This window comes from Elephas maximus, chromosome 5 (assembly GCF_024166365.1).
Source record: "Elephas maximus indicus isolate mEleMax1 chromosome 5, mEleMax1 primary haplotype, whole genome shotgun sequence".
Lineage (NCBI taxonomy): Eukaryota > Metazoa > Chordata > Mammalia > Proboscidea > Elephantidae > Elephas > Elephas maximus.
In genome coordinates, this window is record NC_064823.1 from 84,100,245 (window position 1) to 84,121,201 (window position 20,957).

Genomic DNA, 20,957 nt, shown 5'->3' on the forward strand with positions numbered 1-20,957 from the left:
GAACAGATACTTGTACACCTATGTTCATTGTAGCATTATGCACAATAACCAAAGATGGAAACAGCCTAAATGTCCATAAGTGGGTGAACGGATAAACAAAATATGGTGCCTACACACAATGGAACATTACTCAGCTATAGAGAGAAATGAAGTTCTGATACATGCTACAACACGTATGGACCTTGAAAACATTATGCTGAGTGAAATAAATCTGTCAAAAATGATAAATATTGTATGATCCAGCTTATATGAAATATCTAGAATAGATAGGTGCATGGAGATCAAGGAAACCCTGGTGGCATAGTGGTTAAGAGCTACAGCAGTTCAAATCCACCAGGCACCCGTTGGAAATAATATGGGGCAGATCTACTCTGTCCTATACGGTACTATGAGTTGGAATTGACTTGACGGCAATGGGTCTGGGTTTTTTTTTTTGAGGGGGGGAGGAGGTTTATAGAGATCAAAGCGCATTAGTGATTACCAGGGGCAGGCAGGAGGAAGGGGAAAAGTGAAACATGATAAGGGGGACATTGAGCATCTGTTAAGGGTGATGGAAAAATGTGAAAATGGTCATGGTTGAACAACATGATGAACATATTTCATATCACAGAACTGTACATGTGAAATGGCAAATGTTTTGTTACCTATATTTTTACTACAATTAAAAAAAAAATTGTACCCTAGGTTTTAGACCCAATTATTCCTGCCAATGGAAAGGGGCATTGTGAATGAACACACTACTGTTCTGTCCATAAATTTAATTCATATAAGTTTGATTTAGATGAGCTAGGCTAAAATTAGCATTACCTTTGAAGCTGCTTACAAAATCACTTTTGTAGACCAAAAAATCTAAGGAGTAGTTTCAGGGATATGATCCCGGGAAAGGCCTGGGGAATCTGACATCCCCAGTGTCAGAGAGGTGACAGTCTGCTGCTAACCCAAGACAGTTGGCATGAGCTGACCTGAGAGCATTTCTCCTGAAGACAGAATCATTAGGCTCTACTGACAGTTCACAGAAGGGAGAGTGATTGCTGGCGGGTGGAGATACAACTTTCAAGAACAGGCAAATGTAAAGGCATCAGGCATGCTTACCGAGTCTTCTATGCAGGCAAACTGTTGCTCATCACTCAATGGGCAGCATTTGGAGGCAGCAGCTGCCATGCTCTTTGTGAACACAACCAACTCCTCAGCAGATAGCTGTGGGGCTTTCTTAGTATAAAGGACTATGAGCCTGAAAGAATAATTTCCTCTTACTTCTGATAGTGGCTATGTGCCCAAACATGAAGAATTCTACAGAATATAAAGAATTCCACAGAATATAAAGAATTCCTCGATATCTAGCATTATCTCTGATTTAAGATAAACAAGGCATTAAATTGGGTTTAATTCTATCCTTTCAGTCCTTGTTCCAATGGTCCAATGACTTATTCAAGATACCTGGAATTCTCTTCCCATCTCACGCATTGCTCCACCATGGCCTATCTTCTGTTTATCAGGGGCAATGTGAAAGCTAATCTGGATGGCTGTAAACTAGACTTGAACTAAATAGCTTCTGTAATAAATATATTAAGGCTTTTTTTGATTGCCTTCAAAGAGTTAAGCATTTTTATAGGAACAGGGGATACTGCAATGATCAGGAAGCTGTCCATACTCTCATAGTGGGGGAAATCAGCAAGGACTGGATGTGGGGAGAGGAGAACAGAAGGCTGCAGGTGCACACAGAATGACATTGAATCCCATCCCAGAGAGGTCAGACAGGGCTCCAAGAGGAAATGCCATCTAAACTGAGACCCGACAGATGACTAGGAATAAGCCAGGTTAAAAGAAGTGAAGGTGTGAGGGGAGCACTTGGGAAATCATTTAATGTGGATTTGTTTTCATGGTAGGGGGGCTAGAGATTGAAGAGAAAGGAAGGGAGAAAGCTTAGTTACAGAGTCAGAATTGCATTCTTTACCATCATTATGGTTTCTTTATAAAGAATGGATTGGCGGTAGGGAAAAGGCAAAGTGTGGGAAGAAACTGTGTTCTAGCAGTCCAGGTAAAAGACAGCCTGAACTAGGAGAGTGGTGGTGGGAACTGAGAGATACGGAGAGAGATCTCAAGGAGAAATACCTAACAGAACTGAATTTGAGGACAAATAATTGGAATTAATTATTGCAATTATACTAGTAATGGAGTTGGGGGAAGAGTTTAGTTTTCACAACATCCAGTGAAACATTTCACCTAATCCAGGGGTTCGCAAAGTGTGATCCCCGGCCCAGCAGTATCAGCAACTCCAGGAATTTGCTAGAAATGTGATTTCTCAGGGCCCGTCCCAGTCCTACTGAGTCAGAAGCTCAAAGTGGGATCTGTGTTTTAATAATCACTCCGGGTAATTTTAACGTACTCCGAAGTTTGAGAACCATAGATCTAATCTTTAAGTAGGTCATTAGCAACTGAGCACAACATAATAGAAAAGTAATAAGCCAAAAATTCTTTCTGAAACAAAAATACTTTTTCTGAATCCATTATCCTGGACATGTAATTTAAGCTCAATATTATGAGGCACTATGTCAAACTGAAGTTTTCCGCAGTACTCTGCTTCTAAATATACTGTAATAGTAAGAGTCTAAAGACTACTAAAAATTGGCTTTTGATTTTTGATATCTCAAGCTTTGAAATACTATGAGCTTTACCAGGCTGTACACGTAAAGAAGTATGTGTGTTCCCTCTGGCAAATAACCAAGATATCGATTTATCTCTTGTCTTGGTGGCGAAAAGGCTAAATTTGCTGTATGAACTTGACTTGAAACAGATAAAGGGACTATGGATTAGATCTCTGTTATAGCCTTGATACAGAATCACAGGATTTTTCAGGATTCCAGTGTGAGGAAAGGGCCCTGTGTGATTGCAGGGGGCGGCGAGGGCCTGCTCTGATTCACAGTCTCTGGGCCTTAACTGGAATCCAGAGGACTGGCCTGGAGAGAGAGCACTGTAGAAACATCCAAGGTTGTGTAGACATCTATCTTGTCAAGACAAAGACAGCTAGGTTAATTCTGAACTGATATTTTCCTTGGCCTCCAAGATTTTAAGGTTAGATCTAAACTCTTAGCAATTCTCAAAATCAGGATTTAACTAAAACTCACCAACAAGCGTAAACCCAGAGAATAGCTTCAAGACATACCTGTTGTGGAAGTTACCATCTCCTAATTTCTCATGTAAAGCACAGAGGTTTTTTACATGCTCGTTGCCTTCCTGAACCACTCTTTGAAATATTTCTTTCTGAAAAAGAAAAACAATCAATGTTTATCTATGATGGCAACAATATATCCAGAGGTAAGACTGCAAAGCTACCTTCTGTAATAGTTTAAATATAACTGTTTTTCTAAACCCAAAGCTTTATTTACCTTGTGAGTTTGCAAATCTTGAAAAGCATGTTTTGCTAAAAGATGAACCACCATGTACTTTATGGAAAAGAAATGAGAAAGCAGGATTGAAATTGTTTCCCGTGATATAAACCAACTCATTTGTGGGGTTACATAGCATATTTTATATGCATAAGGTGAATCATTCTTCAAGTGTGATTCAAGATTAAGTCTTTAAGCCAGAAAGAGATCTTTGTTGTTGTTGTTAGGTGCCATCGAGTTGGTTCTAACCCCTAGCGACCCTATGTACAACATAATGACAATGCTGCCCGGTCCTGCACCATTCTCACAATTGTTGCTTTGTTCAAGCCCATTGTTGCAGCAACTGTGTCAATTCATCTCACCAAGGTCTTCCTCTTTTTCACTGACCCCCTACTTTACCAAGCATGATATCCTTCTCTAGGGACTGGTCCTTCCTGCTAACATGTTCAAAGCACACGAGATGAAGTCTCGCCATCCTTGCTTCCAAAAGGCACTCTGGCTGTATTTCTTCCAAGACAGACTTGTTCGTTCTTCTGGCAGTCCATGGTATATTTAATATTCTTGACCAACATCATAATTCAAAGACATCCATTGTTCTTTGGTCTTCCTTATTCATTGTCCAGCTTTTGTAGCATATGAGGCTATTAAAAAGATCACGGCTTGGGTCAGGCACACCTTAGTCCTCAAAGTGACATCCTTGCTTTTTAACACTTTAAAGAGGTCTTTTGCAGCAGATTTGCCCAGTGCAATACATCATTTGATTTCTTGACTGCTGCTTCTGTGGGCATTGATTGCAGGTCCAAGTATAATGAAATCCTTGACAACATCAATCTTGTCTCCATTTATCATGATGTTGCTTATTGGTTCAGTTTGAGGATTTTTGCTTTCTTTATGTTGACATGGAAACCCTGGTGGCGTAGTGGTTAAGTGCTATGGCTGCTAACCAAAGGGTCAGAAGTTTGAATCCACCAGGCGCTCCTTGGAAACTCTATGGGGGTAGTTCTACTCTGTCCCATAGGGTCGCTATGAGTCAGAATCGACTCGAGGGCACTCGGTTTTATGTTGAGATGTAATCAATATTGAAGGCTATAGTCTTTGACCTTCTTCAGTAAGTTCTTCAAGTCCTTTTTACTTCAGCAAGCAAGGTTATGTCATCTGCGTAACACAGGTTGTTAATGAGTCTTCCTCTAATCCTGATGCCACATTCTTCTTCATAGTCAAGCTTCTCAAATTATTTGCTCAGCATACAGATTGAATAAGTGTGGTGAAAGGATGCAACCCTGATAATTTTCATTGGTCAGTGTGTGTGTTGGTAATTTTTAATACCTATTGCCTGTTTGCATAACCAACACCAATAGAGATCTAGGTACAGGTATAGAAATACAGATACATATTAACAAGTCATGGTTTAATAAAAACACATACCAGTGGTGAACACAATAAGCACTCCACAAGTACACATTGAAGTGAATCAAATAGAACTTTTAGAAAAAAAGGAAAATTCAAAAAGTTCTTGAACCCTGAAAATAAAATTCCATTGGGAAGATACCAGTGACCTTATAGGCTTAGCTCTTTTGTAGGAGAATTGGTTATCCAATTCAGTCCACCTGATTGTATCGGATTTGCAAATAGTTGACCTGGATTTAATACTTAGCCCTGTTCTTACTGCTTGTGTGATGTTGGTTAAGTCACCTAAACTTTCTGAATCTCAGCACTCTCATCCGTAAGATGCAGTTAATTATCAGCATTGCCTTTTTTGCCAGGCTGTTGTGAGGATCGAATAGGACACTCTTGTGAAGTGCTTTGTAAAGTCTGAAACTCCATGCTCCTGTAAGGCGTTGTTATCATCATGAGTATTGTGGAGCTTGCAGTGATGGTAGGAGAAGGCTCTTACTATAGAAGAGTAAATGATACTCACTTATCCTTCTCTCTGGGAGCAGACAGATGCTAGGTGTACCTGTTTAAGCCTAGACAGGATAAGAGATGCCACTTTGCATCTCCCCAATCCTCTGCAAGTAGGCAGGTCATTGATTAAAATAACAAACCAGAACCATCCTGGCTCAGGGAAAACTATGGACATGTGATCTTCTGACCAGAGGTTTGTGAGGCCACCTGCTTTTTCATGTCAGATGCAAAACAGAAGCTGCTATCTCTGAACAGGAAGATTTTTGGAATGAGATAAAGGCAGTTTCCAGTCCTGCTTAGTGAAAATAGTAGACCTTCCCATACTCTAATAGGCTGCACTTTCATGTTACCTGCTATGGTGCTGAGCAAGCATCTTTAGTCACTTCAAAGAGGAGGTTACACAGAGAAGGTTTTAGGAAGCACAGAGTCTACCAAGTAATGCCTTCCCCAGAAAATTGCTAAGGTTTGATGATGTGGCCTTTGGTTTAGATGGGAATCATGTTTCTGATCTAGCACTTACAATTAGCAAGAGCATCATAATCTTCTTACAAAAGTGAGGTGCTACTCATGGCACTGGAATTTTTCCTATTTATAGTCACTTATCTGTAACAGCTTAAAAAAAAAAAAAGTAAGAAATTTACCCCATGGCTATAGCATTCCAGCGGATTTTGTAATTTGCAGCATTTTCCCAATAAATTTTGATACACTGCATCCACTCTTAAAATCACTGGAACTGCCAATTTTGGATGTCTTCTTGAATATTCATAAAGAAACCTGTATCATATGAAACATATTAGAAAGTAAAGAGTAAAATTCAGAGGCCACAGGTTTTCTTTCCAAAGCCAATTATGACTCTGAGATGTATTCAATATTTTAACTGACCTTAAGGTATTGATTCATTATGAAAACCTTGGGAGGGAGGCAGAAAGGTTTTTGTTGCCTCTGTTTTGAGATAAGGAAACCAAATCACTGACATTAAGCGATTTTCTCGAAGTCACGAAGTACTGAGTGGCAGATTCTGAAACTGAACCTAAAACATCCTGATTAGCTGCTATTTCTGGCTCAAGGTCTCTACTGATTTTTACTAGAAATTAATTTCAAGGGTTTTATTGAAAATACATTTCCTCAATGATTTTGGAGGTCAAATTTTAAAAATATTAGTTTTGTTTCTTTTTTTTTTTTTAGTTCTGACTAATATTGATTCATCATCCTCTCCCCTTTTACAAATAAGCCATCATGCATGAGTCATTCATGTATAATCTAGACATTCTTCTGGGTTGCAAGAAAGAGAAATTTAGACTCTAGTATATTTTCAAAGGAATCATAGAATCACAGAAGGGGCCTTTGTGGTTATTTTCATCAACCATCACTGTTTACATCTGGGACACAAAGGCCTGAAGCAATGGAGTGACTTACTTGACTTACACTCCAAAGCTTATGTGATAAAGATGGGACTGGTCTTCAAATCAGTCCAATATGCTTTCTGCTAGTAGAATGTACCTGCCAACTTCTTTTTCAGTACCAAATGCAGGTTTAAGAATTTGTGACAAGTGGGTTTATACAATGGCATTTACTATTATAAGTCAGTATCAAACATAATTTCAGAAATACAACTAGTGTTATTCTCCAAAGAACTTTGAGGGAAACTCAGATTCTTACAATGCATTAAAATTTAGCCGTTTCAAATAACTCTTCACAAAGTGATTTTGAAAATATTTCAGTCACACAGCACCATTGTCTTAATATTGTATGCGGAAATCAATTTGCCTCACATACGAATTGACACGCACTTCTGAATGGACATCAGCCATGTTCATGCTCCATCTCTCTAATCTTCAAATGCCACACTGTGGGTTTAGTAAAAGCCAGTTGCTGGTGAGTTGACTCTAATTCATAGCAACTCCATGTGTGTCAGAGTAGAGCTGTGCTCCATAGGGTTTTCAATGGCTGATTTTTTGGGAAGTAAATTGCCAGGCCTTTCTTCCAAGGTGCTTCTGGGTGAATTTGAGTCATCAACCTTTCTATTAGTAGTAGAGCACATTAACAGTTTACACCACCCAGAGAGTCCTATAGGTTTGATTGTCGATGTTGTTGTTGTTAGATGCCGCCATGTTGGTTCTCACTCGGCGACCCTATGTACAACAGAAGAAACACTGCCCAGTCCTGCACCATCCTCACAATCATTGCTATGTTTGAGCCCACTAATACAGCCACTGTGTCAGTCCGTCTTGTTGGCAGTCTTCCTCTTTTTCACTGACCCTCTACCAATCAAAATGTCCTTCTCTAGGGACTAGTCCCTTGCGATAGCACGTCCAAAGTATGTGAGACAAAGTCTCATCATCCCCACTTCAAAGAAGCATTCTTGGCACTATTTCTTCAAGACAGATTTGTTCATTCTTTTGGCAGTCCATGGTATAGTCAATATTTTTTGCCAACACCATAATTCAAATGCATCAATTATTTTTCAGCCTTCCTTAGTCATTGTCCATCTTTTACATGCATATGAGGTGATTGAAAATACCATGGTTTGGGTCAGACATACCTTAAAGTTACATCTTTGTTTTTTAGCACTTTAAAGAGATCTTTTGCAGCAGATTTGCCCAATGCAATACTTTGTTTGATTTCTTGACTTCAGTTTCTATGGGCATTAGTTGTGAATTCAAGTAAAGTGAAATCCATGACAACTTCAAAATTTTCTCTGTTTATCATGATGTTGCTTATTTGTCCAGTTGTAGGAGTTTTCATTTCCTTTATGTTAAGGTGTAATCTGTACTGAAGGCTGTAGTCTTTGATCGTCATCAGTAAGTGCCTCATGTACAATAGGTTTAGTAAAATGAACAAACAAACAAAAAACAAACCGGTTGCCATTGAGTCGATTATGACTCATAGAGACCCTATAGGACAGAGTAGAACTGCCCCCACAGAGTTTCTAAAGAGCGCCTGGTGGATTCGAACTGCAGAACTTTTGGTTAGCAGCCATAGCACTTAACAACTATGCCACCAGGGTTTCCACAGGTTTAGTAGTAGGTATTAAACTGAATAAGGAAGACCGAGGAAGAGTTCATGGATTTGAATTATGGTGCTGGCGAACAATACTGAATATACCATGGACTGTCAGAAGAATAAACAAATCTGTCTTGAAAGAAGTAGAGCCAGAATGCTCCTTTTAGGAGCAAGGATAGTCAGACTTCATCTCATGTACTTTGAACATATTATCAGGTGGGACATGTTATCTGGAGAAGGACATCATGCTTGGTAAAGCAGAGGTTCAGCACAAGAGAAGACCGTCAGTGAGATGTATTGACACAGTGGCTGCAATAATGGGCTCAAGTATAACGATTGTGAGTATGGCACAAGGTCAGGCAGTGTTTTGTTCTGTTGTGCATATAATCCCTATGAGTTGGAACTGACTCAACAGAACCTAACAACAAAAACAACATTAAATTGATTAGAATAGGAAAGTTGACCATATGCCAACCCTAAACTCTTTCTCATCTCTAAGTGCCTTAAAACAAAGTTTGCTAATACTTGGTCTTCAGACTATTATTTAAAATTCCTGTATTAGTTGTCAACATGTAAAAAATCGAGAAATTTTCAGCTTCCCTCAAGGCCTGTATACACATATGGCAACAATTGGCTGGAGCTGCCGACTTTGGACTTCACAAAGCATCTCCTCTTGGCCACAGGTCTCACTTAGTCAATCATTTGTGTCATTTTTGGCACCTGTCATCATTTGAGTTTGCAACCCCTCCCAAAGAATTCATAAATGTAATATTCATTACTAAAATTTTATAAGAAGCTATATTACTCTTGTAGAAAGTCGTCTTGCTTGTCAGTGAATTGTTTGCATACAAACTGGCCTTCTGTAAACCTGCTGAGTGGCAGGGATGAGAGGTCAGGTTCATCATCATTTTCTGAGGTGATAATGCATTCCCCTCGAAATGGTGCTGGCTGCTCACAGCACTGAGTAATTTTGCTGGATAAAATAGCCTGTTTAGAGCAGGTATAGTTCATAAGCTGGCTCTAGAAAACACAAAGTGGAGCAGTTATTTTTAACTATTTCACTCTGAACTTATTTATTTTTATTACTAGTAGAAAACCAGAGAAAGAATTTGGTACCTTATACTCCTTTTTCCCTGGTATGCTGGGAGATCAAAAAGGTCATTTATAGTAACTCACCCTAATGAGGAAAGGTTCTTCATTTGATCTTACCAAGCATCACAAGCTCTTTTACTATCTTTTAAAGAATATAAGGGAAAACATCATGTTATTGTTTCCCTGTTTAGCTCAACAAAATACAAATGGGGAGTTTTATTGTTTTGCTATTATTAAATGGGTCTCCCACTTTAGGAAGCATTTTGTCTCTGAACCATATCACAATTTGTTCATTTACTATACATGATACATCTACACACACACACACACACATATATACATATTTATTTATACACATGTATGTGTCTGTGAATAAACCAGCCTCTGTATTTAAGGAACTTACAATCTAGGAGAGTCAAATATTTAAAGAAACAATAAAAATGAGGAACTCACAATCTAATTGGAAAGTCAAATAACTAAAGGAACAATGACAATAATAATGCATCATAATAAAAGATTTAACACAAGTGTACACATAATGTTTAGGGTGAAAAAGATATTAATAGTCCAGCTAGGATAGAGGTCAGAGTGAGGATCCTGAAAGAGCTGGGTCATGAAAGACAAGTAGAAATAACATGTGAGCAGATGAGTAGGAAAGACATTCTAGAATTACTCAACTTTATATACGAAGAATCTTAGAGGTGAGAGAGCATGGCATGTTTTGAAATGTTTTATAGTATATTTGGAGGGTTTTGAGAAAATTTGGATGGCAGATGATGTGGTAAGAGCCAAATCAGTGATTGGGTACACTTAAGTGCTACTGAGATGTAGCATTAACAAGATTTTAATAAATAATAATAAGGTTAGGGTAAGGGGGAGTGAGAAAGAAGAATCTGGTTTGATAAGGGGGACTGGGTCAATGTTAGAATATTTTACCAAAATTGATATTCAAGAGAAGGAACAGATTTGGGGAAGGTGGCTGGAGAGGGGAGCCATCGTTGGAATATAGAGTTTAAGAAGATTTTGAGGTATCTGAAGAACCCTGGTGGCACAGTGGTTAAGTGCTGGGCTGCTAACTGAAAGGCTGGTGGTTCAAACCCACTAGCTGCTCCATGAGAGAAAGACATGGCAGTTATTTCTATAAAGATTTATAGCCTTGCTAGGAGGTGGGGCCAAGATGGCGGAATAGCCAGACACTTCCAAGGATCTCTCTTGCAATAAAGATGCAAAAAAAAAAAAAGTGGAACGATTATATTTATGACATCGATGGCACTAGAGAAAAAAAAAAAAGGAGCCCTGAACATCAAAGGAGAAGTTAGAAAATAGACTGAGCTGCAGGGGGAGGGAGAGACAGTTCAGAAGTGGAGAGAAGTTACTGGACCTGAATCACTAGGATCCCTCAGGCACGATTCCCGGGAGTGGCTGCAGCAGGCTAGTGGTAGCATTCAGCTGCAGATTCCTTGGGAAGAAACAGCCAGCCACACAGCCTACTTACACCTCCAGAATCAGAGAAGAATGGCACTGTCAGCAAAAGCTAAGAACTTCTGTATATTTTACCATGCATCCCACCCCCAAGCTGGCTTCAGAGGCTGTTGATTTCCCTGGGCCTGAGATAGGTTCTGTTGAGCATGCAGAGCCATTCTCCTGGCCTTGGAGAAGGAATAAAATCACAATTGGGGGAAAAGATAATTTGCTAGCCTCACTAACAGGGGGAGCTTAGGATAGAAGTGGCCCTTGTCCAGGCATAAAAGGTCCATGGACTTTGAATACCTTTACCCCCCGCATGGACCTGCATGGGCGTATTTCAGGAGAAAAGACCATTGTTGGCAGACCACAACCTTTTCAGCCATGTGGTAGAGAAATGTGTGTTTGATGTTTGACACCGCTTTGCCTATGAAACAGTGTCCTCACCTACCCACACCAGGGGCATAAGGACTGGTGGCTCCACTCAGGTCACCCAGCCACCCATGACAGGGGTCCAAAGATAACTGGTACCTCACAGTCCTTACAACCAAAAGCACTGGGTTCCCATGGTCTGTCTGCAGAACCCACCCACCTGTAGTTTCTAGGGAACAGGGATGCGCTTTCCTCGCAGCACTCAGGGGACAGTTCTCAGCCTCCTGCTTTGTTCAGAGCATGACCCCCTGCTGCAACCAGATGCTGGTCCCTACACCAATCACCTCTGCCCCTCTAAGACTGTAGGACAGAGCCTGTACCACACATTTGATGACCAGCTACCTGGACACCTGAGCCGAATTCATACAAGAAAAGTAAATGGACTCCTAGACTGATATACCTGATAACAGCTCTAGCCATTTGGTGACAGGACATCAGAGCTTCAAAGGTGAAAATAATCAAGCTAGCAGACTCAAGCAACCCATTTAAAAATCAAAATAAAACAAAGCAAGAAGCTAGGGTACAGTAAGCAAACATAAAATAATACAATAACATATAGATGGCTCAGAGACAACAGTCAATATCAAGTCACATAAAAAAACAGACCATGATCACTTCAATAAGCTCTCAAAACAAAGAATCAAGGGATCTTATGGATGAAGGTGCTTTCCTACAATTACCAGATGCAGAATTCAAAAGATTAATATACAGAACTCTTCAAGACATCAGGAACAAGGTCAGGAAGTAGATCAGGCAATACACAGAACAAGCCAAGGAACACACAGATAAAGCAGTTGAAGAAATGAAAAAGGTTATTCAAGAACATAATGAAAAATTTAATAAGCTACAAGAATCTACAGAGGGACAGCAATCAGAAATTCAGAAGATTAACAATAAAATCATAGAAGTAGACAACTCAATAGAAAGTCAGAGGAGCAGAATTGAGCAAGTGGAAGGCAGAACTGGTGAGATTGAAGATAAAGAACTTGGCACCAATATACTTGAAGAAAAATCAGATAAAAGAATTAAAAAAAAAATGAAGAAAGCTTAAGAATGATGTGGTACTCTATCAAGAGAAATAACCTACGAGTGATTGGAGTACCAGAACAGGGAAGGATAACAGGAAATACAGAGAGAATTGCTGAAGATCTGTTGGCAGAAAACTTCCCTGATATCATGAAACATGAGAAGATATCTATCCAAGATGCTCATTGAACTCCACATAAGGTAGATTTTAAAAGAAAGTCACCAAGACATATTATAATCAAACTTGTCAAAACCAAAGATAAAGAGAGAATTTGAAGAGCAGCTAGGGATAAACGAAAAGCCACCTACAGAGGAGAGTCAATAAGAATAAGCTCAGACTACTCGGCAGAAACCATTCAGGCAAGAAGGCAATGGGATGACTTATATAAAGCATTGAAGGAAAAAAAATTGCCAGCCAAGAATCATATACCCAGCAAAATTGTCTTTCAAATATGAAGGTGAAATTAGGACATTTCCAGATAAACACAAGTTTGGGGAATTGTAAAAACCAAAACAAAACTACAAGAAATACTAAAGGGAGCTCCTTGGTTACAAAATCAATAACAACAGGTATTAATCCAAGACAGAAGTCAACCCAGATAGGGAAATCACAAAAATAAATCAAGAAAAAAGAAACACTCAAAACAGGGAAACAGCAATATCATTAAGTAAAAGAAGACAACATTAAAACAATAAAGAGGGACTAAGAAAAGCAGTCATATCTTCTAAATGGAGAGGAAGACAAGGCAATATAAAGAAATAAAAGTTAGGTTTAAATTTAGAAAAATAAGGGTAAACATTAAGGTAACCACAAAGGAGACTACCTATCCTACTCATCAAATTAAATATGAGAAAAAAATAGCTACTTAGCAGAAACAAATCAACGGCAATGAGTAAAAGGAAAAGACAATATATAAAGACCAACTACTCAGCAGAAATAATTAAGTGGGAAAAAGAAACTGTCAACAACACACAAAAAAGACATCAAAATGACAGCACTAAACTTATACCTGTCCATAATTACACTGAATGTAAATGGACTAAATGCATCAACAAAGAGACAGAGATTGGCAGAATGGATAAAAAAAAAAAAATGACCTGTCTATATGCTACTTAAAGAGACACACCTTAGACTTAGAGACACAAACAAACTAAAACTCAAAGGATGGGGAAAAAAATACATCAAGCAAAAAACAATCAAATAAGAGCAGGAGTGGCAATATTAATTTCTGACAAAATAGACTTTAAAGTTAAATCCACCACAAAGGATAAGGAAGGACACAATATAGTGATTAAAGGGACAATATACCAGGAGGATAGAAACATATTAAATATTTATGCACCCAATGACAGGGCTGCAAGATACATAAAAAAAAAATAACAGCATTGAAAAGTGAGATAGACAGCACCATAATTATAGTAGAAGGCTTCAACACACCACTTTCGATGAAGGACAGGACATCCAGAAAGAAGCTCAGTAAAGGCATGGAAGATCTAAATGTCACAATCAACCAACTTGACCTCATAGACTTATACAGAACACTCCACCCAACAGCATCCAACTATGCTTTCTTTTCTAGTGCACATTGAACATTCTCTAGAATAGACCATATATTAGGTCATAAAGCAAGCCTTAGCAGGATCCAAAACACTGAAATATTACAAAGCATCTTCTCCGACTATAAGGCCATAAAAGTAGAAATCAATAATACAAAAAGCAGGCAAAAGGACTCAAACACTTGGAAACTGAACAATACCCTGCTCAAAAAAGACGGGGTTATGGAAGGCATTAAGGATGGAATAAAGAAATTCACAGAATCCAATGAGAATGAAAACACTTCCTATCAGAACCTTTGCGACAGAGAAAACAGTGCTCAGAGGTCAATTTATATCAATAAATGCACACATCCAAAAAGAAGAAAGGACCAAAATCAAAGAATTATCCCTACAACTTGAACAAATAGAGAGCAACAAAAGGAACCCTCAGGCACCAGAAGAAAGCAAATAAGAAAAATTAGAGCAGAATTAAATGAAATACAAAACAGAAAAACAATTGAAAGAGTTAACAAGACCAAAAGCCGGTCCTTTGAAAAAATTAACAAAATTGATAAACCACTGGCCAAACTGACAAAAGAAAAACAGGAGAGGAAGTAAATAACCTGAATAAGAAATGCGATGGGCGATATTACAACAGACCCAACTGAAATTAAAAGAATCATATCAGATTACTATGAAAAATTGTACTCAAATTAGAAAACCTAGAAGAAATGGATAAATTCCTAGAAACACACTACTTACCTAAACTAACACAACCAGAGGTAGAACAATGAAACAGACACATAACAAAAGAAGAGATTGAAAAGGTAATCAAAAAACTCCCAACCAAAAAAAAGCCCCGGCCCTAGTGGCTTCACTGCAGAGTTCTGCCAAACTTTCAGAGAAGAGTTAACACCACTTCTACTAAAGGCATTTCAGAGCATAGAAAAGGATGGAATGCTCCCAAACTCATTCTATGAAGCCAGCATATCCCTGATACCAAAACCAGGTAAAGACACGACAAAAAAAGAAAATTACAGATCTATATCCCTCATGAACTTAGATGCAAAAATTCTCAACAAAATTCGAAGTCAATAGAATTCAACATCATATCAAAAAAATAATTCACCATGACCAAGTGGGGTTCATGCCAGATATGCAGAGATGATTCAACATTAGAAAAACAATTAATGTAATCCATTATACAAATAAAACAAAAGACAAGAAACACATGATTTTATCAATTGATGCAGAAAAGGCATTTGACAAAGTTCAACACCCATTCATGATAAAAACTCTCAGCAAAATAGGAATAGAAGGAAAATTCGTCAACATAATAAAGGGCATTTATACAAAGCCAACAGCCAATATCAACCTAAACGGAGAGCGTCTGAAAGCATTCCTCTTGAGATTGGGAACCAGACAAGGATGCCCTTTATCATCACTCTTATTCAACATTGTGCTGGAGGTCCTAGCCAGAGCAATTAGGCTAGATAAAGAAATAAAGGGCATCCAGATTGGTAAGGTAGAAGTAAAAGTATCTCTATTTGCAGAGGACATGCTCTTATATACAGAAAACCCTAAAGAATCCTCAAGAAAAGTACTGAAACTAATAGAAGAGTTCAGCAGAGTATCAGGATACAAGATAAAGATACAAAAATCAGTTGGATCCCTCTACACCAATAAAAAGAACTTCGAGGAGGAAATCACCAAATCAATACCATTTACAGTAGCCTCCAAGAAGAAAAAATACTTAGGAATAAATCTTACCAGAGATGTAAAAGACCTATACAAAGAAAACTAGAAGACACTACTGCAAGAAATCAAAACAGACCTACATAAGTGGAAAAACATACCTTGCTAATGGATTAGAAGACTTAACATTGTAAAAATGTCTATTCTACCAAAAGCTATCTATAGACACAATACAATTCCAATCCAAATTCCAACAACATTTTTTAATGAGATGGAGAAACAAATCACCAACTTCATATGGAAGGGAAAGAGGCCCCAGATAAGTAAAGCATTACTGAAAAAGAAGAACAAAGTGGAAGGCCTCACTCTACCTGATTTTAGAACATATCATACCACTGTAGTAGTCAAAACAGCCTGGTACTGGTACAACAGCAGATACATAGAGCAATGGAACAGAATTGAGAATCCAGACATAAATCCATCCACATATGAGCAGCTGATATTTGACAAAGGCCCCCAATCAATTAAATGGGGAAAAGACAATCTTTTTAACAAATGGTGCTGGCATAACTGGATATCTGTCGGCAAAAAAATAAAACAAGACCCATACCTCACACCATGCACAAAAGCCAACTCAAAATTTATCAAAGACCTGAACGTAAAATCTGAAACGATAAAGATTATGGAAGAAAAAGTAGGGACAACACTGGGAGCCCTAACACATGGCGTAAACATTATATGAAACATTACTAACAATGCAGAAGAGAAACCAGATAACTGGGAGCTCCTCAAAATCAAACACCTATGCTCATTCAAAGACTTCATCAAAACAGTAAAAAGACTACCTACAGACTGGGAAAAAGTTTTTAGCCATGACATTTCCCATCAGCATCTGATATCTAAAATCTACATGATACTGCAAAAACTTAATTACAAAAAGACAAATAACCCAATTAAAAAATGATATGAACAGACACTTCAGGAAAGAAGACATTCAGGTGGCAAACAGATACATGAGAAAATGTTCATGATCCCTAGCCTTTAGAGAAATGCAAATCAAAACTACAATGAGATTCCATCTCACTCCAACAAGACTGGCATTAATCCAAAAAACATAAAATAATAAATGTTGGAGAGGTTGTAGAGAGACTGAAACACTTATACACTGCTGGTGGGAATGTCAAATGCTACAACCACTTTGGAAATCAATTTGGCACTTCCTTAAAAAACTAGAAATAGAACTACCATACTATCCAGCAATCCCACTCCTTGTAATATATCCCAGAGAAATAAGAGCCTTTACACAGGCAGATATGTGCACACCCATGTCCATTGCAGCATTGTGTACAATAATAAAAAGATGGAAGCAACCAAGGTGCCCATCAATGGATGAATAGTTAAGTAAATTTTGGTATATTCACACAATGGAATACTACACATTGATAAAGAACAGTGATGAATCTGTGAACCATTTCATAACATGGAGGAAAATGGAGGGCATTATGCTGAGTGAAATTAGTCAGTTGCAAAAGGACAACTATTGTATGAGACCACTATTATAAGAACTCAAGAAATAATTTAAACAGAGGAGAAAATATGTTAGAGGAAATCCATGAGTGTTTTTTGGGCTAGTCCTAAAAATGGCATAAATCACTTCCAGCCACCCATTAGGCTGTTGTGACACAGACAGGGAAATGCAGTTCCCAACCCAGTAACTGTTCTATATTGTGGTTAAGGGAAACGGAATCCTTTTGGGGGGCTAGCCATCTTTGGTAGCATGTGTACAGTAAGAAAGAAAAAGAACCAAGAACAGAACAGTAAGGAATACTAATTTTTAAAGGGCAGCTGGAGGAAAATGAGCCCATGATAAAACTGAGACTAAGAAGCCAGGATATGGGAAGGAGACAGGGAGAAAGTAGCGTTTCGGAGCACCAAAAAAAGTACAGACTACGAATAATGAGATATTGGTGTAAAATACCTCAAATTTCAAATGATACTTAGGGTAAAGAACGCATTGAAATTGGCCTCACTGGCAGCCTCACCAATAGCAGCTTCAGTGGTGAGGTACAGGCAGAGGCCAGGTAACTCTCAGCAGAGGAAAAAACAGGAGATTAAGGAAATTGGGACAATGCGTAGTAATTGCTCTCTTAGAAGATTTGAAAGGAAGGAGAGAGAGAGGACAATTGTGGCTGTAGCGGAGAGGGCTCTAGGAATATAGGACATACACACACACACACAAATACATACTGGCAGACTTAGAGTTTGTATATTTTTATTTTGAAGAGAAAGAGCCCATAGAAAAAATTGAAAATACAGGAAAGAGGGTAAAAATTGACAAAAGAAACTGAGGATACAGGCATTCCAACAAGATGAAAAATTTCTCCCTGCATCTATTGTCTTCTAGATAGCAACACTGCAGCCATCATTGGAAAAATAAATTAGTGCAGTGGTTGGCAGCAGAGGCTCTAAAGTGAGACATCCTGGGTTCTAATCTTGTCTTTGCCACTTTCTAGCAGTGTGACTTTCATTAAAAGCATAGAACAGAACCTGGCACCGAGTAAGTGCTTAAAAGTGTTTGATAAATAGAAATAAAGGTGTTCTGAATTAGTGCTTGGCACACAGAAAAGTTTCAAAAATGTTAGTATTATTACACAATCTTAGAATATTATTCCTATAATGACTTGAAGTCAGAAAATAGAGATCTTTACCACTTAAAATTGAACTACGTTGAGTGAGTGATACAATAAATTGTTAAACTCTCTTAGTGGTTAAGAGCTCAGGCTGCTAACTAAAATGTCAGCAGCTTGAATCTATTAGCTGCTCCTTGGAAACTCTATGGGGCAGTTCTGTTCTGTCCTACGGGGTCACTATGAGTCAGAATCGACTCAATGACAACAGTTTTTTTAGTATTAAAAATTCATATCGATTATAACATACTTGCATTGTGAGTTGGTGTGATGTTTTGAAGCAGTATGGCGAGGTATAATTAGCTCTGATAAAAATAGACAATTTTCTAGGACCCACAACTAAAATGCATGCAATCCATGCTCCCTTCCTTAAAGTGTTATGAGAAATTCTCTAATCAAAAGAGAAGTATATCAATATAATAAAATAAATATATAAAATAAATGATAGTTACGTGAAACAATTACTATTAACAAAATTATTTTAAAAGAATGAGTATAAATAAATAAAGAGGCCAACCAAAACAACTGGGATAAAATTAAGAGTGAAACCCAGTAGGACTGATAAATAAATCCAAGATCTCTGTATTAGAAAAGTTTATATAATAAATTAGATAATCTCTTGACAAGGCTAAATAATTAAAAGAGAAAAATATATGAGAAAAAGGTGAAAGTACATAATTGATGGTGTTTTTAATTAACAAATGATATTATACATAACTCTGTATTCTTAAATAAGAACATGCTGATCAAAGAGATTTTTTTTTAGGAAAATGTATATTATCAAACCTGACAAAGTAAAATATCACAATACACCCTAACAAGAGAAATATCAGACTAGAATCCATCTCCACCCCCCTTCCATTCCCTACTCCATAATAGGTACTGAATCCTCACAGTTTCACGGGCAAGTCTTTCAAAACTTCAAAAAACAGATAATTCTCACTACTATTCATATTATTTCAGAGTCTTCAGAAGAGAAATAAGTTCTAATTTATTTATTAATTTATTGGAAATTAGCATACCAAAACCTGACAAAGAATGTGCCAAAAAACAAAATTATAGACCACTCTCACATCTAAATATAAGTGCAAGTTTTTTAATTGTATAAGTAGTTAGATAGATAGATGATAGATGGACGGATGGATGGATAGATAGATGATTAGTCAATCATGTCTAGAGATAAGTTGCTATTGTTTTTGTTAGGTGCCCTCGAGTCAGTTCCGACTCATAGCAACCCTATAGGATAAAGTAGAGCTGCTCCATAGGGTCTCCAAGGAGCAACTGGTGGATTCAAACTGCGGACATTTTGATTAACAGCCAAGCTCTTAACCACTACACCACTGACTTGAGGAATATAAAGAAGGTTAAAAATTAAGAACGCTCCAAGGGACCAGAGTAGCAGGGGTTAGGGTCTGGGGACCATGGTTTTGGGGGACATGTAGGTCAATTGGCATAACAAAGTTTATTAAGAAAATGTTCTGCATCCCACTTTGGTGAGCATCTGGGGTCTTAAAGGCTTGTGAGCACCATCTAAGATGCATCAATTTGTCTCAACCCACTTTGAGCAAAGAAGAATGAAGAGCACCAAAGACACAAGGAAAAGATTAGCCCAAGAGACAAAAGGCCGCATAAACTAGAAACTCAATCAGCCTGAGACCAGGAGAACTAGATGGTGCTCAGCCACAACCAATGACTGCCCTGACAGGGAACATGACAGATAGTCCCTCATGGACCAGGAGAAAACTGTGAAGCAGAACTCAAATTCACATAAAAAGACCAGACTTATGGTCTGACTGAGACTGGAGGAACCCTCGAAGCCATGGCCCCCAGGTGCTCTGTTAACCCAGAACTAAAACCATTCCCAAAGCCCACTCTTTAGACAAAGATTAGACTTGACTCTAAAACATACAGTAATACTCATGAAGAGCATGCTTCTTAGTTCAAGCAGATAAAGGAGACCAAATGGACAGCTCCCCTCTGGAGGCAGGATGAGAAGGCAGGAAGGGACAGGAGTTAGTTGGATGGACACGGGAAACCCGGGGTGGAAATGGGGAGTGTGCTGTCACATTATAGGGTTTGCAACTAGTGTGTATAAATTTTTGTGTGAGAAATTAACTTGAGCTATAAACTTTCACCTAAAGCACAATAAAAACAAAAAAATTAAGAAATCTTTTCATATAATTTGTCAATGAATAAGTCAAAAAATAGAAATAAAAAATGACCATCCTAAAATAACAAAAAAAATTTATGTTTGGAATCCATCCTAATTAAAAACAAAACAAAAACATCTCTAAAATAGAACTGGAAATCTCTTAACACATAAACAGTATCTTTGCCAAGCCAACAACTCTAAAGCTGTTCCCATTATAGTCGGGACTAAGACAGGAATACCAGGACAACCTACCGTTGTTAAGATAGTTTGTGAATACTAGTCAATACAATGAAATAACGTAGATTATTCTGTCACTCATATTGTAGTCCAGGCTACTGTGGGAGCAGTTCTATAGTCTCTGGTTTGGCATCAGTATTGTTACTACGCTATAGGATTCTCGAGATTTTGTTTTGTTCTGTTTTAATTAAGATGCATTCTGTGAGTCTTCAAAGACCCTTTTACTTTAGGAAACCCTGGTGGCATAGTGGTTAAGTGCTCTGGCTGCTAACCAAAGAGTCGGCAGTTCGAATCCTCTAGGCATTCCTTGGAAACTCTGTGGGGCGGTTCTACTCTGTCCTA

The 20,957-nt window shown here is 38.1% G+C and overlaps 1 protein-coding gene across 1 annotated transcript in view; it reads right to left on the reverse strand.

Annotated features, from left to right (window-relative positions):
- Positions 1-20,957, reverse strand: part of LOC126077083 (alpha-fetoprotein-like) — a 59,681-nt gene that overhangs the window by 22,247 nt on the left and 16,477 nt on the right. The window contains exons 8-11 of the mRNA XM_049886041.1: positions 9,100-9,314; positions 5,933-6,065; positions 3,164-3,261; positions 1,093-1,231 (exon numbers count right to left, since the gene is read on the reverse strand). Coding sequence (XP_049741998.1) covers positions 1,093-1,231; positions 3,164-3,261; positions 5,933-6,065; positions 9,100-9,314 — 585 coding nt within the window. The remainder of the gene's footprint in view (positions 1-1,092; positions 1,232-3,163; positions 3,262-5,932; positions 6,066-9,099; positions 9,315-20,957) is intronic.